Source organism: Orcinus orca, chromosome 14, assembly GCF_937001465.1.
Source record: "Orcinus orca chromosome 14, mOrcOrc1.1, whole genome shotgun sequence".
In the NCBI taxonomy this organism is placed as follows: domain Eukaryota; kingdom Metazoa; phylum Chordata; class Mammalia; order Artiodactyla; family Delphinidae; genus Orcinus; species Orcinus orca.
This window is the reverse complement of record NC_064572.1, coordinates 64,540,801-64,560,625: the sequence shown is the minus strand read 5'-3', so window position 1 is coordinate 64,560,625 and position 19,825 is coordinate 64,540,801. Positions and strand designations below refer to the sequence as shown.

The 19,825-nt window shown below is 59.9% G+C and overlaps 2 protein-coding genes across 3 annotated transcripts; one reads left to right on the top strand and one right to left on the bottom strand.

Moving 5' to 3' along the window:
- Positions 1-107: 107 nt before the first annotated feature.
- FBXL15 (F-box and leucine rich repeat protein 15) lies at positions 108-2,209 on the bottom strand. Its single transcript, XM_004268514.3, has 4 exons — positions 2,086-2,209; positions 1,759-1,912; positions 907-1,412; positions 108-438 (listed from the first exon to the last, which is right to left on the bottom strand). Exons 1-4 carry the CDS (start codon positions 2,136-2,138, stop codon positions 249-251), a joined length of 903 nt encoding a protein of 300 aa, XP_004268562.1. The 5' UTR covers positions 2,139-2,209; the 3' UTR covers positions 108-248.
- Positions 2,210-4,182: 1,973 nt separating this feature from the next.
- On the top strand, positions 4,183-19,759 carry PSD (pleckstrin and Sec7 domain containing). Of its 2 annotated transcripts, XM_049696821.1 has the most exons (18): positions 4,183-4,291; positions 4,555-4,613; positions 5,881-6,617; positions 6,892-6,994; positions 7,486-7,846; positions 8,588-9,028; positions 10,249-10,443; positions 10,610-10,690; positions 10,897-11,009; positions 11,635-11,693; positions 11,802-11,891; positions 15,669-15,712; positions 17,140-17,330; positions 17,415-17,485; positions 17,594-17,751; positions 17,911-18,055; positions 18,317-18,460; positions 18,949-19,759. In XM_049696821.1, the coding sequence occupies exons 3-18, from the start codon at positions 5,964-5,966 to the stop codon at positions 19,177-19,179; spliced, it is 3,081 nt and encodes a 1,026-aa protein (XP_049552778.1). In that variant the 5' UTR covers positions 4,183-4,291; positions 4,555-4,613; positions 5,881-5,963; the 3' UTR covers positions 19,180-19,759. The 2 variants fall into 2 exon arrangements, with proteins under 2 accessions (XP_049552778.1, XP_033281750.1); XM_033425859.2 differs by lacking the exon at positions 4,183-4,291 and having other exon boundaries at positions 4,474-4,613.
- Positions 19,760-19,825: the final 66 nt, after the last annotated feature.

Genomic DNA, 19,825 nt, shown 5'->3' with positions numbered 1-19,825 from the left:
GGTGTGAGTGCATTCTGGTCATTTCACAGCTGGGGTGCTGGAGTACTGTGTCTGTCTCTCCCAGCCTCACATCCCCTATCTCCAACAGGGCAGCAGCGCCAGGCAAGAAGGGGTAAAAAGCTCTTTATTTGAAGCTCCAGGGTAGGGCAGGGCACTGGCCTCTCAGCCGAGGCCCCCACAGTTCAGTTTCCCTACGGTTCACAGTGAGGCCCCGCCACACAGTCCAGCTGTGCCCATCGGCAGGCGGGTCAGACCTGCAGGTTGACAAAGGGTGCAAAGCCTGCCATGTCCTGTAGCAGCACCAGGGCCTGATGCAGCGGAGGCTCCACATCGATGTCCACGCCGCGCTTCCGCAAACGGCTTAGGCTGGGCTCGGCCACATGGTGGCAGTGCCGCACCCGCAGCGAGCGCAGCGCGGGGCAGTACTCGGCCAGCGTCCTGGGGGAGGAGCCGGGTGAGGTGAGGGAGCCGGCAAAGCCCCTGTCTCCCTGCAGTTCGGGGTATACTTCTTCCCTCCGTATAGAAGGGAGGAGACCCGGTTTGGGGTCATACATTTAATGCGTCCAGTGCACCGGAGACTTCCTGTCTCTGAAACAGGGAACCTGCTTCTCAGCTGTGCCCAGGATTGCAAGGTTTTCCCCTTGTTGAAGAACAGCCAGAAATCTGACTTTTGTACTCTGTATGTGGAATCTCCCAATGTGTAAATACTGGTTCAAAAAAGTTTTTAAACTGTGGGCTCTCTGGCCTAGGCATTCCTAGAGGCCCTTCCTGTTCAGAATGGGGGTACCGTGGTAGCAGGAAGATACAGGAACCCCAGTTCTGCCTTTCGACAACTACAGCCCGCCCCAACCCCCAGAGGCTAATTGATTGCCCTCCTCCCATCCCACCGACCCCAGGCCCAGGCACCTGACACCGTCGCTTCCAACCCGGAGGCAGCCGGTTAGGTCGAGGTGCTGGAGTTCCGGGCAGTTGCGAGCCAACTCCTGGACGGCGACGTCCCCCACATTTGCGTTGACCGCCAGCGAGAGGCTGCGAAGGCCTGCGCCGCGCCTCTGTGCCAGGTACACGATGGCTTCATCCTTGAGCTGTCGGCAGGCGGTGAGGTCCAGCTCCTCAAGGGCCGGACAGCGGTCAGCAAGGCCGCGCAGCGCCAGCCCATCTACCCAGTCACAGTGCGCGAGCGAAAGGCGCTGCAGGCGGGGGCAGCCCTCGGCCAGCGCCCCCAGCGCGCGGCGGCTCAGTTGCCCGCAGCCGGCCAGCGCCACACTCCGCAGCTGGGGATTCCGCGCCAGCACCGGCACCAGATCCTCGTCCGACAGCCATTCGTGACACGGCGCCAGCGCCAGCTCCTGCAGCCCCTCGGCGTCCCGCAGCAGCCAGGCCAATGCGGCCTGCGGGATCTGCGGACCCACCTACGGGCGGGGAAGCACCTCGACTCTCAGCTGGTTACGGGGGCGGACGCTGCCTACCCGTCCCTGAGGAGTGCTTTCCTGGCAGCAGGTCGCCCTCGGGGCTTGCCACCTGACCTCCCAAGAGAAACCCTACGCGCCCTCTGAGCTGATTCCCGGTACTCGCCCTTTGAGAGTACTTCTCGCTGGGTGGATCGCTTCCAGGTCATTCCTAGAGGCCCAAGGGGGATCCCAAAGGGTAGACAGCAGAGCTGGGAGCTGGAGGTTCAGGGCTGGCGACTGGAGGTTAGAGGCGGGGCTGGAGCCGGGGCGGGGGCAGAAGTGGGTGGGGCTCCGGCCCCAGGCTTACCTGAGCGGCGTCGAAGCGGCGCAGCCCGGCCAGGTGCAGCTGCACTAGCGCCCGGAAGGCCCGACTGACGCGCTGCAGCCGGAGCAGCTGGCGCAGCGGCACACGGTTCAGGACGTGTGGGAGCAGCACGTCTTCCCAGGGCAGGTCCAGGAGCCTGCGGGCAAAGGGGCGTTGGCGGCGGCGTCACCGGGTTGCTGTTACCTGCGAGTCCGCCTCCGTTATGCTCCTAAGCCCCGGCTCCTAAAAGCGACCCCCAGACCCGGCCCTGGTTCAGCTACCCTCCCCCAGGCCTTTTTTCCCTCTCTCGGCCCCTCCGGTGCTCGGTACCTGACGGCTCCGGGCTCTTGCTCCCCTCCGGACTGCTCCATCGGTGGCTCCATCGGCTGTCTACTGCGCGTGCGCAGTAAGGTCTTCTTGCTTTGGCCTGGAGCGGCCGCAGCGAACCCGCCTACTTTGGCTGTAGAGACAGACCGATTCAATCGAGTGCCGGCTCACTGAGGATCCTGTCTGAAAGTGTTCCGGATGGATCCCGAAACTGAAGGCGAAACGGGCCGGTGGTATAAAGTTAGACCTCGCCTTCTCCGCTACAGGGCTTGAGACCCGAGGCTGAAGAATGCGATGGTGCAGCAGAGACTGGCTTTTTTCGTTTTGGGCTAGTGGCCGCCTCAAAGTGAAGTGATGGGAGGAGCAGGCAAAGCCAAACGTATAAGGGGCGGGGCCAGGACTGTTAAGGTTCTGGGCCTATTTTCTCTGCCCTCTGATCGCGTTTAGCGAGTTTGAAAAATGGGGAAAAACTGTCCAGGCTCTTATTGCCTGGCACGTAGTAGATGTTGCTGAATGAATTGAATGGGGAAAGCTAGAATTTTTCATCCTTCATCAAGCAAACTTGCCCAAACCTCCCATCCCTGGTTAATTGTGAAGTACAGAGCTATCCAACCCTTTCCACTCCCGGAAGATTTGTAACGGGTTTACACCTTGGAGGGAGAAACGTAGGGTCGAGAAGAAGGACTGTATCTCCAACTGGGTCCCTTTCCTTTACCCAGGAGGTCTAGAGTCCTGAGAAGAATAAGTGTTCAGGTCAGCCCTCCAGGAATACTGCTTATCGGTTGGCCTCGGGGTTTAGTTGTGGGGTCTGGGGCTGGGCCCGCCCTGGGGCAGTAATCCCCCCCCCCACACACACACACAGAGCTCTGGGCTCAGACTCTGGGTTGCCCTCTCACTGCGTCCCCAGATCCTAGTTCAGAGTCCGCTCCAGGGAACCTCTGGAGCAGTGCTTTCCCCATCATCCATTGGCGGGGAGGATGTGAAGGAGGCCGAGGGCTGCTGCTCTCCCAGATAGCTCCCATCCCCCCACCCCAACCCCCGGCCCCAGCAGGGTTGCACTTTCCCGTCGTGCAACCGTTTCACCTGCCTCTTCATAACGAAAAATGCTTCCCATCCATTATCAGGGCTTCGGCATCTCTGCAAGGTGGGCATGTCTGTTCCGTCACTCCACTTTGAAGATGAAACCGAGGCCCTGGAGAGGCAGCACCTTGTCCGGGGTCAAGCGAGTCGGGATAAAGAACTCAGGCATCCTGGTTTTCCCAAAATCCCTTTCACACTCCTCCACCCTCCCCACCCCACCCCCACTCCCATGATGCGAGAAGGGAGTAAACAGCAGCGGGGAAGGACCAAGGAGGGTCAGTTTGGGTGAGGGACTTGCTCCCTTTTCCTCCGCCTGCTTGGGGAAGGGTAGCTGGGAGGACAGATCTGTGCTAAGATAGAGTCAAGTGGGCGCGCACCACCTCGGGCCGCGCGCCTCCGCCCCATCCCAGCGTTGTTCCCGCTTCTGCGCCTGCGCAGTGTGACAAATCTGGCGCTGTCCCCTTCAGCACCACGCCGAGCCCGCGCAGCCCCTCCCCGCGGTGAGCCCCGCGCACCCCCGCCCCGCAAGTTCTTGCGCCCCCTGACCACTCGAACAGACCCCTTCTTCCTTCCGAGGTCACCACTTGCCTGCCCTGGAGTTCCCAAGAAGAGCAGTTGCCCTAGTAACTTTAGCGGTGCTTTCTTAAAATAGCCGGGCCCGCTTCTACCTTGGCCAAGGACACAAGGGTTGCCTGTCTCTCACTTCCTCTAGTCCAGGCGTCATTCCGTCTAACCTCTTACCAGACGGGCAGGATGCCTAACTCAGGCAGCAAGGAAGTTCTTTTTGAAGTCTGACTAACATCCCTTCTGCTGCATCCTGGGCGAGTGGTCAGGGTTGTGTCTCCTGAGTCCTAGTCTTAGAACATCCGGAGGGTTTGAGGCAGTGCTCCCTAGATCTTTCTTCCATAAATTGATGGTCTCCTGGATTTAGGGGGCGGGTCCAGTCTACACCCGTACCGTGTGCTGGCGCGGCCGCGTGCTCGTGGGGGCGGGAGCGCATGTGGCATGTAACAGGTCATGTGGCAACCTCCTAGGGACACGCGTGGGGTCTGGAGCGGGACACGCGTGTGCAGCTGGGTCCTGCGTGCCGCTCGGGGTGGTGGACGAGAGGGACGTGGACACGATTGGGGTGGGTCATGTGAGGGTCTGAAGAACAAACCAGAGGTTCCATACGTCCTCCCCCTCCTCAGGGGCGGGTCTCAGGTTGGCGGGATTGCCCAGCGGGGACCTAGCGTCGAGAAGGGGGGCCAGCCTCCGGGGCTCAGGGCCCCGGGAAAGGGCGGGGTGGGGGGGAGGATTAGCTCTGAGCCGCGCGTAGGGGGGAAGGAGGGACTGAGAGGCGGGCGGGCCTGGAGCAAGCGGGAGCAAGCGGGAGTCGCGCTGCCTTCACAGCTGAGCTGGGCCCAGCCTCTCCCCTGCCTCTCCTCGGCCCCAGCTCCAGGCGAGCAGCGGTGAGTACTGAGGCGGCTCGAGTCCAGGGCTGCACTGGGGGTGCGCTGGGCCCCGATTGAGCTTCAGAAACCTGCCTGGCATGGTTGCTGCTCCTGACCCTTGCCCCTACCCTGCATTGCCACCAGGAGACCTTTTACCCCTTTATGGTCCTTCCTGGGTTGGACAAGATCTGTCATACGCCTGGGGGGTGGGGGGAGAGATGGGGAGAGGGTCTGGTTCAGCCTTCACGCTGCCCCCCCCAGGAACCAGTGACTAGTGGGGGTTGGGGGAGAGGGTGTATGTCCCTGTTTACGGATGTGTGTGAGGATGCATCTGTATGTGTGTGACTGTGATCAGTAAGTGTCTGTGAGTGTCTGATATGCCTGTGTCTCTATGTGCCTTGGAGAATGAGGGCCTGTGTGTATATTTGGGTATCTCTTTGTGTGTTCCTGTTTGATTGCAGTGTGTGTGTAAAACAAGCATATGCCTTTCCATTACACACATATTTGTTATGACTGTGAGAGTGTATGAGGGTGTGTCTTTGAGCAATGTGTGTGTGTGCCTGTGTCTGTGTGTGCTGGAGGGTGTTGTCTATGAATGTGTTAGCTGTGTACTGATATTATTTGTCCTTATGTGTGTGTGTGCATGAGTATGTGTACCTGTATGGAGAACAAGAATGTCCCTTTCCCATTCAGCATGTATGTAGTAGAGGAGGAGCCTCTGTTCAGGCCTTTCTCTTCCCTTTCACCTATGCCTCTCAGCCCCTCATGTCCCTATGTACCACCCCCATTCTTCCTCCCTCTCCTTCCAGGAGGCCTGAGTTCTCTCCCCCTGAGTGAGGGGCTTCTATAGAGAGACTGTGGAAGGTCCATGGCTGGACGATGATGATGGCTGGCTGATACTTCTGGTCCTGAGGGTGGGGTAGCAGTCTTCCCCCTCCCCCACCAGAAGTAGTTCCAAAATGCCACAGGAACTCTGGGCTCACTCAACTTCTGAAATGCCTTCCTCTCTCCTCCCAGGGTGATGCTTAGAGCCCCCAGGCAGAAAGGAGAGGAGCCAGGGGCCCATTGGGGGTACAATTCTTTTCTCTTCAGGCCTCCATGGAAGTAGTCCCAGCAGGAAGACTGATCACCACCCCCAGGGGTGGGATCAATGATGCCATATTCCCAGCGTGGGCTAGACCCCTGGTGCTCAGTGACCCCAGCCAGCTTTCCCTTCCCTGTCTCTGCTCTCCTGTCCACCCAACTCCCCGGCAGTTCACCCCCTCCTCCCCTTCCTCTCTTGCAGGCCTGTCTGAAGAGTATGCTGCGCCCTCACTCCCCACCTGGCCTGGCCATCCCTGCCCCCCCAGCCTGACCCCCGGCCCCAGCATGGCCCAGGGTGCCATGCGCTTCTGCTCGGAAGGCGACTGTGCCATCTCCCCGCCACGATGCCCACGCCGCTGGCTCCCCGAAGGCCCAGTGCCCCAGAGCCCCCCAGCCAGCATGTATGGCAGCACAGGCTCCCTACTACGGCGGGTGGCAGGTCCAAGTCCCCAAGGCCGGGAACTTGGACGTGTGACAGCACCCTGTACACCCCTGCGTGGCCCCCCTTCACCCCGTGTTGCTCCCTCACCCTGGGCACCCTCTTCACCCACTGGGCAGCCTCCACCAGGGGCCCGGAGCTCTGTGGTCATATTCCGCTTTGTGGAGAAGGCCAGCGTGAGGCCACTGAATGGGCTACCTGCTCCCGGAGGCTTGAGTCGGAGCTGGGACCTGGGTGGGGTCTCTCCTCCCAGTCCCACCCCAGCCCTTGGTCCTGGCTCCAACCGAAAGTTGCGGCTAGAAGCATCCACATCAGACCCACTCCCAGCTGGAGGAGGCTCAGCTCTGCCTGGCAGCCAGGGCCTTTTACACGGGCCACCAGCTCAACCTCAGGTTGGAGCAGACGGCCTTTACTCCTCTCTCCCCAATGGGCTGGGGGGACCCTCTGAGCACCTGGCCACATTATTCCGAGGACCTGCTGACACTGGACTCCTTAACCAGGTATGTGATCTCCCTTGGGCTCCCTGGAACCCCAGAGACCCAGCAAAGGCCAAGGCTTGTCTTCTTGGTGGTCTTGGGCCTATCAGCTGTTCACTCTGAATCCTTCAATGTGTGCTAAATCTGCCTCTTTCTTGCCCTCTTTGTTTGTCCTTATGTCTCTGCACCTCTGTCCCTGTCTGTTTTTCGTTCTGTGTTTCTGTCCCGTGTTCTTGTGTCTGTGTGTGTCTGGCTTTATCTCTGGGTGCCTGTGTCTATGTCTCCCTCCTTGGCTTAGGGGGACACCTGGTCCTCACCCAGAGAAGTCTCCTCTCATGCCCAGAGAATCGCTCGAGCCAAATGGGAATTCTTCTATGGCTCTTTGGACTCCCCCAGCTCAGGTAAGGCCTGGGACTGAGGCAAGGGGAACAGGACAGGGCCTTTTCCACAGCAGCCATGGCGGGCTAGGGAGCCTTCCTTTAAACCTCCCCCTATTCTTTCCTGGGCTTCTGAGTCAGCTAATGCCTCTCTAGGCCTCAGTCTATCCATCTGTGTTATGATGGGGGTTGGGGGATGGCAGCTAGGTTGGGCACTTGGAGGAAGCTGGGTAGTAGAGGGAGGGGATGGCAGGATGTCAAGGGTCATTCCTTGGAGTAGAAAAGAGGCTGGTCTCCCTCAGGCCCCTCAAAGCTGTTTGATAAGAACTTGATTTGAAATGAGCTCCACTGGCACCAGGAACAAGCTGAGTTTGTAGCAGGAGGAATGGCGGCTAGACAGTGAAAGAGCTTCCTGCCAGTTTGAGGCAGTAGGGGAGAGTTCCTTCTGAGAACAGAATCAGGACAGGGAGCTGACCTGAATAACCTCCTGACCAGGATGCCTGTGCACACTGCAGGTGCTAAGCCCCCAGAGCAGGCCCCCCCATCTCCACCTGGGGTGGGCTCAGGGCAGGGCTCTGGGGTGGCTGTGGGGCGAGCAGCCAAGTACTCCGAGACGGACCTGGACACAGTGCCCCTGAGGTGCTACCGCGAGACCGACATCGATGAGGTGCTGGCTGAGCGGGAAGAGGCTGACTCGGCCATCGAGAGTCAGCCCAGCTCTGAGGGCCCGCCTGGCACTGCCCGCCCACCTGCCCCACGTCCCGGCCCATGCCTTGGCCCTCGTTCCAGCCTGGGCAGTGGCAATGAGGACGAGGATGAGGCAGGTGGGGAAGAGGATGTGGACGACGAGGTGTTTGAGGCCTCAGAAGGGGCCCGGTGAGTGGGGGAGTGGGAGAGGAAAGTGGCTTGCTCCTTCCCACTGGCCCAGAGCCAGAGCTGGGCTCAAAGGGATGGGAATAGAGACAAGGGTGGGGCCGGGAATGTCAGGACAAAGCGGTGTGCTGACAGGGCGCTGTAGCACTCGGGATTCCTGACAGAGGCCTGAGGCCTGGCAGGGTGTGGGGGGTGTGGGGACCATCAGCAAGAGCCCAGGAGGGTAGGGGCAGCCAGGATAGAGGAGGAAAGGGGTTCTAATGAGGGCCAGGGGCAGAGTGACAGGCCGAGGTCAGAATCAAGCCTGGGGGCACGGGAGCATCAGGCTAGATCCTGGATCCCGGCAGGAGAAGGTGGAGTGTAGGGGCCTTCCTCTCTGTCTCACACCCCATTGCAGCCTGGAGCCTCATCTTCTTTTCCTAAGATGTTGCCAGAAATAGAAATGGGATGGCAGGAGGAGAGAGGATCAGGGAGAAGGAGGAGAAAGGGAGATTAACAGGGAGTGAGAGAGGAAGGGGATTGGGTGTTGGGTATGGGTAGGGCTGGGGTGCTCCAGGGTCACTAAATAGCTTGGCAAACCTGTGGTGGGGACCCCGTACCCGGGTGGCTCTTTTCGGGGGCTGGGAGCCTGTGGAAAGGGGATGATAATCCCCTTCACAGAGTCGGTATGAAAGTTCAATGAAATGCTACCTGAGAGCTGTCCTGTAGGCCCCTGATCAGAGATTCTCCTCCCCGCCCCTGCAGGCCAGGCACCCGAATGCCTCACTCCGGGCCTCTCAAGTCGCCTCTGCCCTTTCTACCTGGGACCAGCCCCTTGGCTGATGGGCCCGACTCTTTCAGTTGTGTGTTTGAAGCCATCTTGGAGTCACACCGGGCCAAGGGCACCTCCTACACCAGCCTCGCCTCGCTGGAGGCCCTGGCCTCACCTGGCCCAACCCAGAGCCCCTTCTTCACCTTTGAGCTGCCTCCCCAGCCCCCTGCCCCCAGGCCTGACCCACCTGCTTCTGCCCCACTTGCCCCTCTCGAACCGGATTCTGGTACCAGCTCTGCTGCTGATGGGCCTTGGACACAGAGAGGGGAGGAAGAGGAGGCAGAGGCTGGAGCCAAGCAGGCCCCAAGGAGGGAGCCCCCTAGTCCCTGCCGCTCAGAAGACAGCTACGGGCTGGGGGCAGCTCCCCTGGGCAGGTGAGTGATTCCTTTGGGTCCTCAGACTTGAGGCCCCAGGGCCTCAGACTTGAGGCCCCAGGGCCCCAGGGCCCCAGGAACAGTTGCTCTAAGGGACAGAGCCTGAGTGTGAAGATGTAGTTTATATTCTTAACCCCTGATAGGAGTGGTTAGGGGATACAGATGTGTTTTCTCATTTGGAGGACTACTTCCATTGGCTGTGAGTGGGAGCCCCTCACAGCCTGCCGCCTTGGTCTCAGATCCAGTGACTTGCGAAACCATGGTTTAGGATTGAAGGGTCCCTAGAGGACACCCTCCTCTTTCTCTAGAAGGGCCCTTCCCTCCCCAGACAGAGCCCTAACCTGCTTAGAATTCTTCTGATCTTACCCTCAGTCAGCCTGGAGGTTTCTCCCAAAGATGCAGCCACCAGCTTCTCCTTTTGCTTCCCTCCCATGTCACCTCCCCCCTCCAATCTAGAGTCTCTCACCCTTCTCCAGGAAGTCCTTTCACCAGTCTAACCTTTCTGCTCTCCCCTCTGCCAACTACCCTCTCAGTCACTGAAGCCATGGCAACAGGAGGGGGTGGCCAGGGAGACAGGGTTGCCTAGCAACTAGGAGTTTCCGGCCTCTGTCTCTGGGGTGACAGGTGGCTTTGTGAGTAGAGCAGCTGGGGTGGGAAAGGAAGGCAGAAGGAGACAGGGGATGAGGAATTCACTCTGACCCCCAATACCCTCTACCCCAGAGCCTACTTCTTTGAGGGTGTAAGAGAAGGACTGGAGGAGGCTCCTCTCCCTAAAAGGCGGGAAGGGGAAAGACATAGGAGCAGGAAAGTGTCCCTGCTGCCCTCACATCTTTGTCTGCCCCTCCACTGTTCCTCCCTAGCAGTCCATCTATCCTATCTTTGCCCATAGTCTCAGACAGAGAGGACTCTGTCCTGAGTAGGTCCAGTGTGGGAATGGGGAATCTATGTCTAATAGCAAACTTAGGGAGCTTTGGGGAAAGCAGCCAGAACTCCCAAAGCAGCAACATGGACGTGGGTTAGATTTGAGGCAGGACTTCCACAGAGAGGTGGTAATGATGGAGTAGGCTGATGGAAGGAATCTACTTCTCTGGAGAAAAGAAAAATGCCTTCCCCATGTCCCAATCTTCCCTTCTCTGTCTACTGGGTCTGGAGGCAGAGGAAGGATCTGGATGGCCCCCGAGGGCTTGCCCCACCTCTGAGCTGGTGTTCTACCCTGGCAGTGAACCGCCCCTGAACCAGCTCGTGTCTGATTCGGACTCAGAGCTGGACAGCACAGAGCGGCTGGCCCTGGGAAGCACAGACACCTTGTCTAATGGGCAGAAAGCAGACCTGGAGGCTGCGCAGCGCCTAGCTAAGAGGCTGTACAGACTAGATGGCTTCAGGAAGGCGGATGTGGCCCGGCACCTGGGCAAGAAGTAAAGGCACTGGGCTGGGATTGAGAATGGGGGGAGAAGGGATGCATCCTGCGGGCAGCACCTCCACATCCCCTGTATCTAATACCCCCAGGTCTCTAGGTAAACCCCACCTGGCCCCTTGACACTTCCCCTTGAGACTCCACCTGTCTCTCTGCCCTGCCCACAGCAATGACTTCAGCAAACTTGTGGCTGGAGAGTACCTGAAGTTCTTTGTCTTCACGGGCATGACTCTGGACCAAGCTCTCAGGTGGGTGTCCAGCCCTTTGAGGGCAGTGCCTACTCTCCAGGCCTGGTGTGCAGGGCCTCAGTTATGCCTCCTCTGAGCCCCGTGACTCCCCTAAACTGCCCTGAAGTCACCCTTTCCCAAGGTGTCTGGGCATGGCCAAGAGCCAGGGCTGCCTGGTAAGGGGACCTTGGGTAGAGGTGACATGTCCCCTCTTCCCACCTCCCCAGGGTGTTTCTGAAGGAGCTGGCCTTAATGGGTGAGACCCAGGAACGGGAGCGTGTGCTGGCCCACTTCTCCCAGAGATACTTCCAGTGCAATCCTGGAGCCCTGTCCTCAGAGGGTGAGGAGGCCCGGGGCAGGGCATTCCTGGCTGGTCACTGAGGCAGATGGGCACATCTGTGCAAAGCAGCATGAGTGTGTGTGCAGAAGTACCCAAATGCACGAGCTTGCAGGCATGCAAGCATGCATGTATGCAGACAGTACTGGCACGGCTGCACAGATGTGGAACTGTGCATGTGGGCAGGTATAGTGCTAGGTAGGGTCTAGTGTGTGTTGTGAAGAGGCACGTGGCAGGTGTGTTTGCATGCCGTTGTTTGCATACATGTGCAAGACACTGCTTGGCCTGAGTAGGGATTCTATTTGGTCTGCATAACTGTGTGGGGCCCAATGGCTTGCATAGACACAGAGGCATGGTGGTGTTGGGGCAAGCAGTGGGCTGCCCCTAGAACCTTAGGGAGTTAGGTAGGGTGACCTAAGAAGAGGGAGAGGTCCCATCTGAGGGATTTACTGGAAGAGAGGTCTTTGCTCTGGAGGGGTTTGCTAATGGGGTCGGGGACTTACAAAAGTGTGGTTGTGAGCCAAAGGGGTTCCTGAAAGGGGGCAGGGGATGAACTGGAAGATTGAGGAAGATAGATGTGGAAGAGTCCCTGCGAGGTGGCCAAGGCTGAATGTCAGTTCTCTCCTAGACGGTGCGCACACGCTGACCTGCGCCCTCATGCTACTCAATACGGATCTCCACGGCCACGTGAGTAGGGGGGCTGGCGGGAGGGAGCCCGGAGCACCCCGTCCAGGCCCTCAAGGCCTGGGAGGCGAAGGACTCCCCAAGCTCAGAGGCCTCTGTGCCCTCCATTAGAACATTGGGAAGCGCATGACCTGCGGAGACTTCATTGGTAACCTGGAGGGCCTCAACGAAGGCGGCGACTTCCCCAGAGAGCTGCTCAAGGTGGGGGGTGGGGTGGGGCGGGGCAGAGGTCGTTGGAGGGGAGGGACAGGGGACCTGTCAGCAGGCCTCCGAGGGAGGGGCGGGGAGGGGCCTGCCACCACCCAGTTACCGCTGTGGAAGCCTGAGCTCTAGTGACTCAGCCTGGGGACCGCCCCCTCCCCCAGCCCCCACAAGACTGGCTTTCCCGGAACATGCGCACTCGCAGTCCCAGCGCGCAGCGGGGGAGGGCGGGGAAAACAGTTCTCGAAAACACGTGACCAGCAGGCCCTGGACCCTGTATTTTGGCTTCGTTAGTGCCCCTCCTTAAGTGTTCACTGAGGAAAGGGGTGGGGTGTGTGTGTGTGTAGGTACACCACTTCCCTCCCCGCGCCCAGCCCCCGCCCCACGGTGTACGGCCACAAAGACCTCTCTGGTACCGCTGCACTGGAGGGACCCGGAGATGGGGGCCCTGAGAAGGACAAAGGCTTTCCGGGGTCCTGAAGCCAGTTAGCACCAAGCTGGGACTACACACTGCGCTTCTGGCTCCTTAGTGGGCAGGCCCCGCGCCCAGGCGCCAGGTCCTGAGGGGTTAGCTACACTGGAGCGGGTAGGATGGGAGGAGGAGGGGGGTGGCCTGGTCCTTGGCTTCAGTCGTCTTCCAGATCGGGTGGCGTTTTATCTGAGAAGGCCTGCACGCCCTTGAAACCCCCAGAGTTGTCAAAGGGGTCTCCCGGCCACCGCATACATGTGACAGCACAGGAGTGTCCTGGGGTGTGTCTGTGAACGTGGGGTATGTTGAGCTTCTGAGTTTGGGAACGTATCTTGAGTGGGGCCGTCCACTGTGAGTTGGGGGGGGGCGTCAGTGAGTTGGGGTGTATGCTGACTTGTATATGTGATTTAGGGTCTGTGAATCATAGGGCTTTGACTTGGAGTGTGTTTGTGCTTTAGGGCTTATGATTTAGAGTGTGTTGGGATGTAGGTTGGGTGTTTGTGTGTGTTGGGGTGTATATCTACGAATTGACTATCTGGTTTATGACAGGTGTCCATGAGTAGGGGGTGTATGTCTGTGAGTTAATGACTGTAAAATTTGAGGTGTACCTCTGAATTTGTAGTGTCTGTGAGTTGAGGTGAATGTGAATTGGTGCATCTGGTTAGTTGGGGTGTATGTAAAGTGGGGTGTTTGAAGGTGATTATATACTCGGGCATTTGAAGTATCTGTGGGTCGGTGAGCTGGGTAATTCCACGGCTGTCTCCATCCCGCGCCGCTGTCTGTAGACTCGTGGCCCCTCCTGGCTCTGTAAAAAAGGGCCGCCAGGAGGCGTTCCGACCTTTCTCCTCACCACCGCACCCTGACGAGCCAGGAGAGCGCTCCAGACCCTACAGGGACAGCCCATCTCACAGCCCTAACCTCCCAGCACCCCTAGAAAAGGCCACCGCGCCGCCCCCCCACCGGCCCTCCCAGGCGCCTCCCCCGTGACGGCGCGCGGCGGGCCCTCCTCTCGGTCGGACGCCTCCATTTTGCGCCGTCCCCGCCTCTCGCCCTCGCCCTCCCCTCTCCGTCGGCGCCCACCCCCCCACGCGCTCTCGCCGAGCTGCAGAGCAGACCGCGTCGTCGCCGCCGCCGCCGAGCGCTCCGTGCGTCGGTGGGAGCCGGGCCGGGCCGGGCTCGGGCCGGGCCGGGCCGGGCTGCTCGCGCCGGCTGTCGGGGGAGCCGTCCGCGGGCCGTCCGGGCCGTCCGCGGCCGAGGCCGGACGGCGGCATGGCCGGGGGCCGCGGCGCGCCGGCCGGGCCAGCATGATCGGTGTCAACAGCATCCACAGCAGCGCCGGGCGGCTGCGCTCGCGCTCGCTGTGCTCCGTGCGCTACGGGCGCACCCACCGCGGCGCGGAGACCCTGTGCTACGGCTGGCCGCAGCGCTCGCGCAGTCTCAAGCCCGTGCTCTACACCGACCTGGTGGTCAGCCGCCTGCAGAGCCGCAAGAAGAAAAAGGCGGTGAGGGCGGTGGGGCCGCGGCCCACGCCAGGCTGGGGGACGACCGAGGGGGTTGCTGAGGGCGGCACGCGACTGAGGGGGCGGCTTGAGGGAGGCGCCGAAGGCATCGCAAGCCGAGGGGGGAGCCCGACACGGACAGAGCCCACGGGTAGCCAGGGGTGGGCATGGGGTGGGGGTAGGGCAGAGACCCTCGGATCAAGTTGGGGATCGCAGACCAAAGGGTCTTTGGACCTTCTAGATGAGAGCATGAGACGGAGCTCACCTGTGGGGTTTAGGAATTTTCGAAGGAAGACGTTGTGGGCCAAAGGAAGTGCTGAGAGGGGCAGGGGATGAACTGCAGGGGTGGAGACAAGGACCGCAGGTTGGCTTTCGGTGGCCACTTCACGTCCTGGCCCGAGAGTTGGAGCGTGAGGGCTTAGGGTCTGCGCCTTGCTGAGTTTGGTCGGGGTGGTGCTGGGAGAGCTGAGTATGCACCTGACTGGGCTGTGCTGTGTATGCATCTGACTGGGTTGTGCTGTGGGGTGGAGATCGTGGTGTACCTGCCCCCCGCCAGGGTGTGCCCATGTGGGGTGCTTGGCAAGCCTTGTGGTTGGGTATAGCAGTGGACAGTGAAAGAGTCAGAGACCGTGTTGTGTGGGCAGTCGGGGCCTGTGTCCCATCTTGGAGAAGGTGCCAACGTCACCACTGCATCCAACTCCTCGCACGCAGGCATCACACGCCACACGCTTAGCCGCATGTGCTGGGGACACACGCACTCACGGACACGCTGGTGGAAGCGCCCCCACAGTGGGAGGCACTGGTGTGAACCCACGTTGCAGGCTACTCCCAAGAAGAGGGGTCCCCTATGCCACTACTGGAACCCATCCTCTCCTCCGACCACCCCAAGGCCCCTGCAGGTCCCCCAGGCCAACTGTACAGAGGCAAGTGACTGGTTCGGGAATTCACAGGGAGTGTGGAGTGTGCAGGGTTTGGAAGCTAAAACTATTGTCTTTTAGACTAGTGTCCACTCTGCAGGAACATGAAGTATGTGCGTGGGCAGGGGGCTGGACCACTCTGGCATTTGGCTTGGTGGGGCTCTCTGGGTTGGGCGAAGATCTCAGCTTGCACTGGGGCTGGGAGCCATGGGAGTGTGTTCTCTGTTAGCCAAGGAGGGAGGTGACAGGGAGAGTCCTGTTCCTGGGCCTCAGTTTCCCCATATGCCCTGTGTGGGTTTATCCTGTCGAAATAGGCCAAAACACATGGTTGGGGAAAGGAGAGCTTCTTAGGCTGCTCTTTTCCATTCCTTCTAGGGCTGTGCTTCCCCCGCCCAGGTTCTGAATAGGATGACTCTTAACAATAACAACAACAGGAAAGATAATAGCAGTTGCTATTTGTTGTACATAAACCGCCAGGATGTCCTGTGTTAGTCGCTTGCCCTATGGTAAACACGTGGTACTTGGACTTCCCTGGCGGTCCAGTGGTTAAGAGCTCCCAGTGCAGGGGTGCGGGTTCTATCCCTGGTCAGGGAACTGAGATCCTGCATGCTGCGTGGCGTGGCCAAAAAAAAAAATAAAATGACCATGTGGTGCTACGTTTGTTCTTCCCATGGAGACTTGTCCAAAGTCATGCAGCTCAAGTGGCAAACCTGGGCCTGGGTCCTAGTACCTTGTCCTAGAGCCTGTCAGTCATTACACCCTGCTGCCCATCCCCACCCCCAGTTCTGTCTCCTCCCCCAATCTTGGAGGGAGGGCTCTGAGCTCTGGCATTGGTGCCCCTTCCCCCCAGGATTGACCCCCCCACCCCCTTGGTTTGTTCCTCCCTCTGCAGGCCTTGTACAGCTCCATCAAGAATGAAAAGTTGCAGTGGGCCATGTGAGTCCTGGGGCGCGTGAGGGGCTGGGATGGGACGTCGGGAAGGGGCTGCCTGGAGAGGTCGAGAGCACTGAGATGGGCTGAGTGAATCCTGGGGCTGTGGAGCCGGGGAGGCGGGTGAGAGCACGAGAGGCAGTGAGGCTGCCTCACTTCCTTTTTTGGAGGTGCCCGCCTGGACGTGGGGTTCTGTGTCTTGTCTCTAGCTGGGTTGTTATGACAAGCTGGGTTGGGGTGGGTGGCCATTGTCAGCTGGCCTGGGATGAAGGTGCTGAAACAAATGGGGGGAGGTCTCTTGGCACCCAAGTGGGAAAGTAGAAGTCTCTGGAAGTAGGGCCCCGACCAGTAGAGGGAGAGCCTCCTCCTGGGTCCTAGGGAGCCCAGAGTGTCACAGAATTGTCTACTCTTGGCAGCCCCAGTGGAAACAGAAAGACTCAGAGTTAAGTCTTGGAAGAGTCTAGTCTGAGGGAGGAGGTCTAGTTTTAGTCGAGTCCCCCAGTCTGAGGTAGAGCCCTCATCTAAACAGTCAATAGATCACTCCTACTTGCTGGTATCTGCTGAGAGTCCAGTCACTGCTCAGTTTAGCTGGGAGCTCCCAGTCTGCAGGAGAGAAGACCTCAGAGGAGGCAAAGCTCAGGACTGGGGTACAGGGGGGATCAGGGAAAGCTGCTGTGAGCATTGGTCTCGGGGCAAGCCTTGACGGAGAGGAAGCATTGTTTGGGGAGAGAAGGAGGGAAGTTGGCATTTGGGAGGCCAATGTGTGGTGGCTGAAACGAGTGTGGGGTGAGGAGACCAAGAGGAGGCAGGCTAGCTGGAATGGAGAGTGGCAGGAGAGAGACAGTGTTGGTGAGGATGTAGTGTAGGCGCCAGGTGGAAGGCAGTAGGGAGCTACTGCAGGTTCTTGATGAGGGAGTGACAAAATAGAATCAGATTCTTTAGATGACAGCTAACAGGGCCTGCAGACCAGGAGGTACTAGGAAGCTCCTTCTGCCACCATTTAGCCAGCAAGCTACGAGTAAAGCCTGGTGCTGGGTGTGGTTGAGAGGCTGATTCAGACATGTGTCTGCTCTGGTGAAGAAGGGAGTGAGGGGTGTGTGTGTGTGTGTGCGCAGAAATGGAGAGGATGGGGCTGCGTACACGTGAGGGGAGGAAGGGACAGACGTGGCTAATCTGGGGGCAGAGACATGCTGCCTCGAGGACCCCTGATCTGAGTGGGGAGGTACAGCTACACCCTGGTGCAACCTGGTCTGAGGCCGGAAATGTGGCTCCAGGAGCCTCAGGCTGAGGGGAGCCACGCCCTATGAGAGGGGCAGTCCCCCCAGCCCCTTCTTCACAGACACTGGAGGAGCTTTCCTGGGTGGCAGAGGCCGGGCCTGAAGGGGGGGTCGTGGCTACACGGCCAGCCCCCTCTGAGGTGATCACACCTGCAGAGACGAGGAGGAGCTGAGACGCTCTCTGTCTGAGTTGGCCGACCCCAACCCCAAGGTCATCAAGAGAGTCAGCGGGGGCAGTGGCAGCGGCTCCAGCCCTTTCCTGGACCTGACTCCCGAGCCCGGGGCCGCAGTCTACAAGCACGGGGCCTTGGTGCGAAAGGTGCACGCAGACCCTGACTGCAGGAAGAGTATGTGGCCAGATGGGGAGGCCTGGGGGATGGATGGGAGTGGGCCTGTCTCAGGCCCCCCTGACTTGTCTTCCTTCCCCCCAGCACCTCGGGGCAAGCGGGGCTGGAAGAACTTCCACGGGATCCTCAAGGGCATGATCCTCTACCTGCAGAAGGTGCGGGGGCCAGCTCCAGGGGCTGGGGCTGAGCTGGCTCAGGGGAGGGAGTAGGGGCGGGCCGAGCTGGGCTGGGACTGCAGCCAGGACGAGATGGGCACCCCACAGGAGGAGTACCAGCCTGGGGAGGCCCCGTCGGAGGCTGAGCTGAAGAACGCCATCAGCATCCACCACGCACTGGCCACGCGTGCCAGTGACTACAGCAAGAGGCCCCACGTCTTCTACTTGCGCACCGCTGACTGGCGGGTCTTCCTCTTCCAGGCTCCGTGAGTGCCCTCCTCCTGCCCATCCCAGACCCCTTCACTCCACTCCCAGCTTGCTCCCATCCCTTGTCCCTGGATTGCCTCATTCCTTCTCAGGCCAGGACTGGCATCCCTGGATGGAACCCTGGGCCCAGGCCCCAGATGGCTGTGCTGTCTCCCCAGGAGCCTGGAGCAGATGCAGTCCTGGATCACTCGCATCAATGTGGTGGCTGCTATGTTCTCCGCACCCCCCTTCCCAGCTGCTGTCAGTTCCCAGAAGAAGTTCAGCCGCCCTCTGCTGCCCAGTGCTGCCACCCGCCTCCCCCAGGTACCCCCAGCTCTGTCCACCTGGTGCCAGCGGGACGGAGTGAGGCAGGCCTAGGCCGACTGCACTCCAGGCCGCTGTGTATGATACATGTAGATGTCCAGTGCACCAGGACATGGGCCATAGGGGGGCGTGCAGAGGCTGAAATACTGTTGGTTAACCCATACATGGTGCTTTGTTCATCCAAAGGATGGGGCACCTTTTCTAAAAACTTGCACAAAGGCACTGTCTCTGCCAGAGTGACCATGCTCCCCCGGCCTCTAGGAGGAGCAGATGCGGACCCACGAGGCCAAGCTGAAGGCCATGGCAAGTGAGTTGCGGCAGCACCGGGCTGCCCATCTGGGCAAGAAGGCCCGGGGCAAGGAGGCTGAGGAACAGCGGCAGAAGGAGGCCTATCTGGAGTTTGAGGTGAGCCTCCCGGCCCGGGCAACTCTGTGGCTCCTTGCTCCACCGGTGGGACCTCTTTGTCCCCATACAGAAGCTCAGACTAGTGATTCATGGCATGGACTCTAAGAGTGGGACTAGCTAAGTGACCCTGGGCAGACTGCTTAATCCCTCTGAGCCGCGGTTTCCTCTTCTGTGGGACAGGGACAGCATTCCATTCCCCACTAGGGAAATAAAAGGAGATGATGTCTCTTACGTGCTCAGTTTTGCCAACTTTGGTAAAGGCTCAAGAAACATTAGCTGTTACAGTTGACAGTCTAGAGAGAGCCCAGAGAAGGTCACCAAACTACCCAGGGATCATGTCGCAGTCAGTCCTTGGGGGCTTTTGGGGCTTCAGAGGTAGGCAAGAACGTGGCATCTCCTAGCCTTCTTTGGCATTCCCTCCCTGCTCCAGACGGGGGTGGGCTGGGCAGACGGCGGACAGCAGGCTCATCCCTGCCCCTCTGCCTCAGAAATCTCGCTATGGCACATATGCAGCGCTGCTTCGGGTCAAGCTGAAGGCGGGCAGTGAAGAGCTGGATGCGGTAGAGGCAGCACTGGCCCAAGCCGGGAGCACGGAAGACGGACTCCCCCCCACTCACTCCAGTCCCTCCTCGCAACCCAACACCTCCAGCCAGCCCCGGGCTCAGTGTCCTGGCGCAGAGTCTCGCGCAGGGGCAGGCAGTGGGCGGTGGAAGCCCTGAGTTGAGGGTGGGAGTCGGGGGGGGGGGGGGCGGGTGGTGCCCACCAGGCACCTGCATGACAGGGCCCTGCCTGAGCCCGGGCCGGCCTCGGGCCACCTGGGAGGGCCCCTCGGTCCAGGGCCTGACCGCGCCGGACGCGGTGTCCGGGGCAGGGCAGGGCTAGGGCATGGGCCTCAGGAGCCTTAGGCTAAGGGCCCCTCCGAGACCCCCTTTTTGTGATAATGTTTTGCACTTTTTCGTACAGGGGACTGGGACGGGAGGGGCCAGGGCCCCTAGACTTTTGATGCTTTTTTTTTTGTGTGGGGGAGACCTGACGTTTCTGCTGAGACACCCCACCCCTGACACCAGCAATCGCCCTCCACCCTGGGGCCTGGCTCAGACAGAAGCCAGGAGTTGGGGCTGAGCTGGTTTTCCCTCCCTCTTCCATGAGGGCTCACCCGCTCTTTCCAGAGGTGGCGGAAGGGTGTCCATGCTGAGGCCCTATGCACAGGCCGGGGGCAGCATGGCCTTGCTTTCCCTCCTTCAGTGGGCCCTGCCCTTTGTATAGCCTCCACCTCCATTAAAACTGCTCTAGACTTGCTGGCTGGGCCTCCTCCTCTATCCAGTGCCTGGCCTGAGGCCAGGATAGGCATTTGGTTCCCAGGAA

Excerpts from the sequence above, each read along its gene's own strand:
- PSD (XM_049696821.1), top strand. The coding sequence starts at position 5,964 with ATGGCCCAGGGTGCCATGCGCTTCTGCTCGGAAGGCGACTGTGCCATC. Across the intron at positions 6,618-6,891 it reads ACACTGGACTCCTTAACCAG|GGGGACACCTGGTCCTCACC; the intron begins GTATGTGATCTC and ends TCCTTGGCTTAG. Across the intron at positions 17,331-17,414 it reads AGACCCTGACTGCAGGAAGA|CACCTCGGGGCAAGCGGGGC; the intron begins GTATGTGGCCAG and ends CCTTCCCCCCAG.
- FBXL15 (XM_004268514.3), bottom strand. The coding sequence starts at position 2,138 with ATGGAGCCACCGATGGAGCAGTCCGGAGGGGAGCAAGAGCCCGGAGCC. Across the intron at positions 1,913-2,085 it reads CAAGAGCCCGGAGCCGTCAG|GCTCCTGGACCTGCCCTGGG; the intron begins GTACCGAGCACC and ends CTTTGCCCGCAG. Across the intron at positions 1,413-1,758 it reads GCCGCTTCGACGCCGCTCAG|GTGGGTCCGCAGATCCCGCA; the intron begins GTAAGCCTGGGG and ends CCCCGCCCGTAG.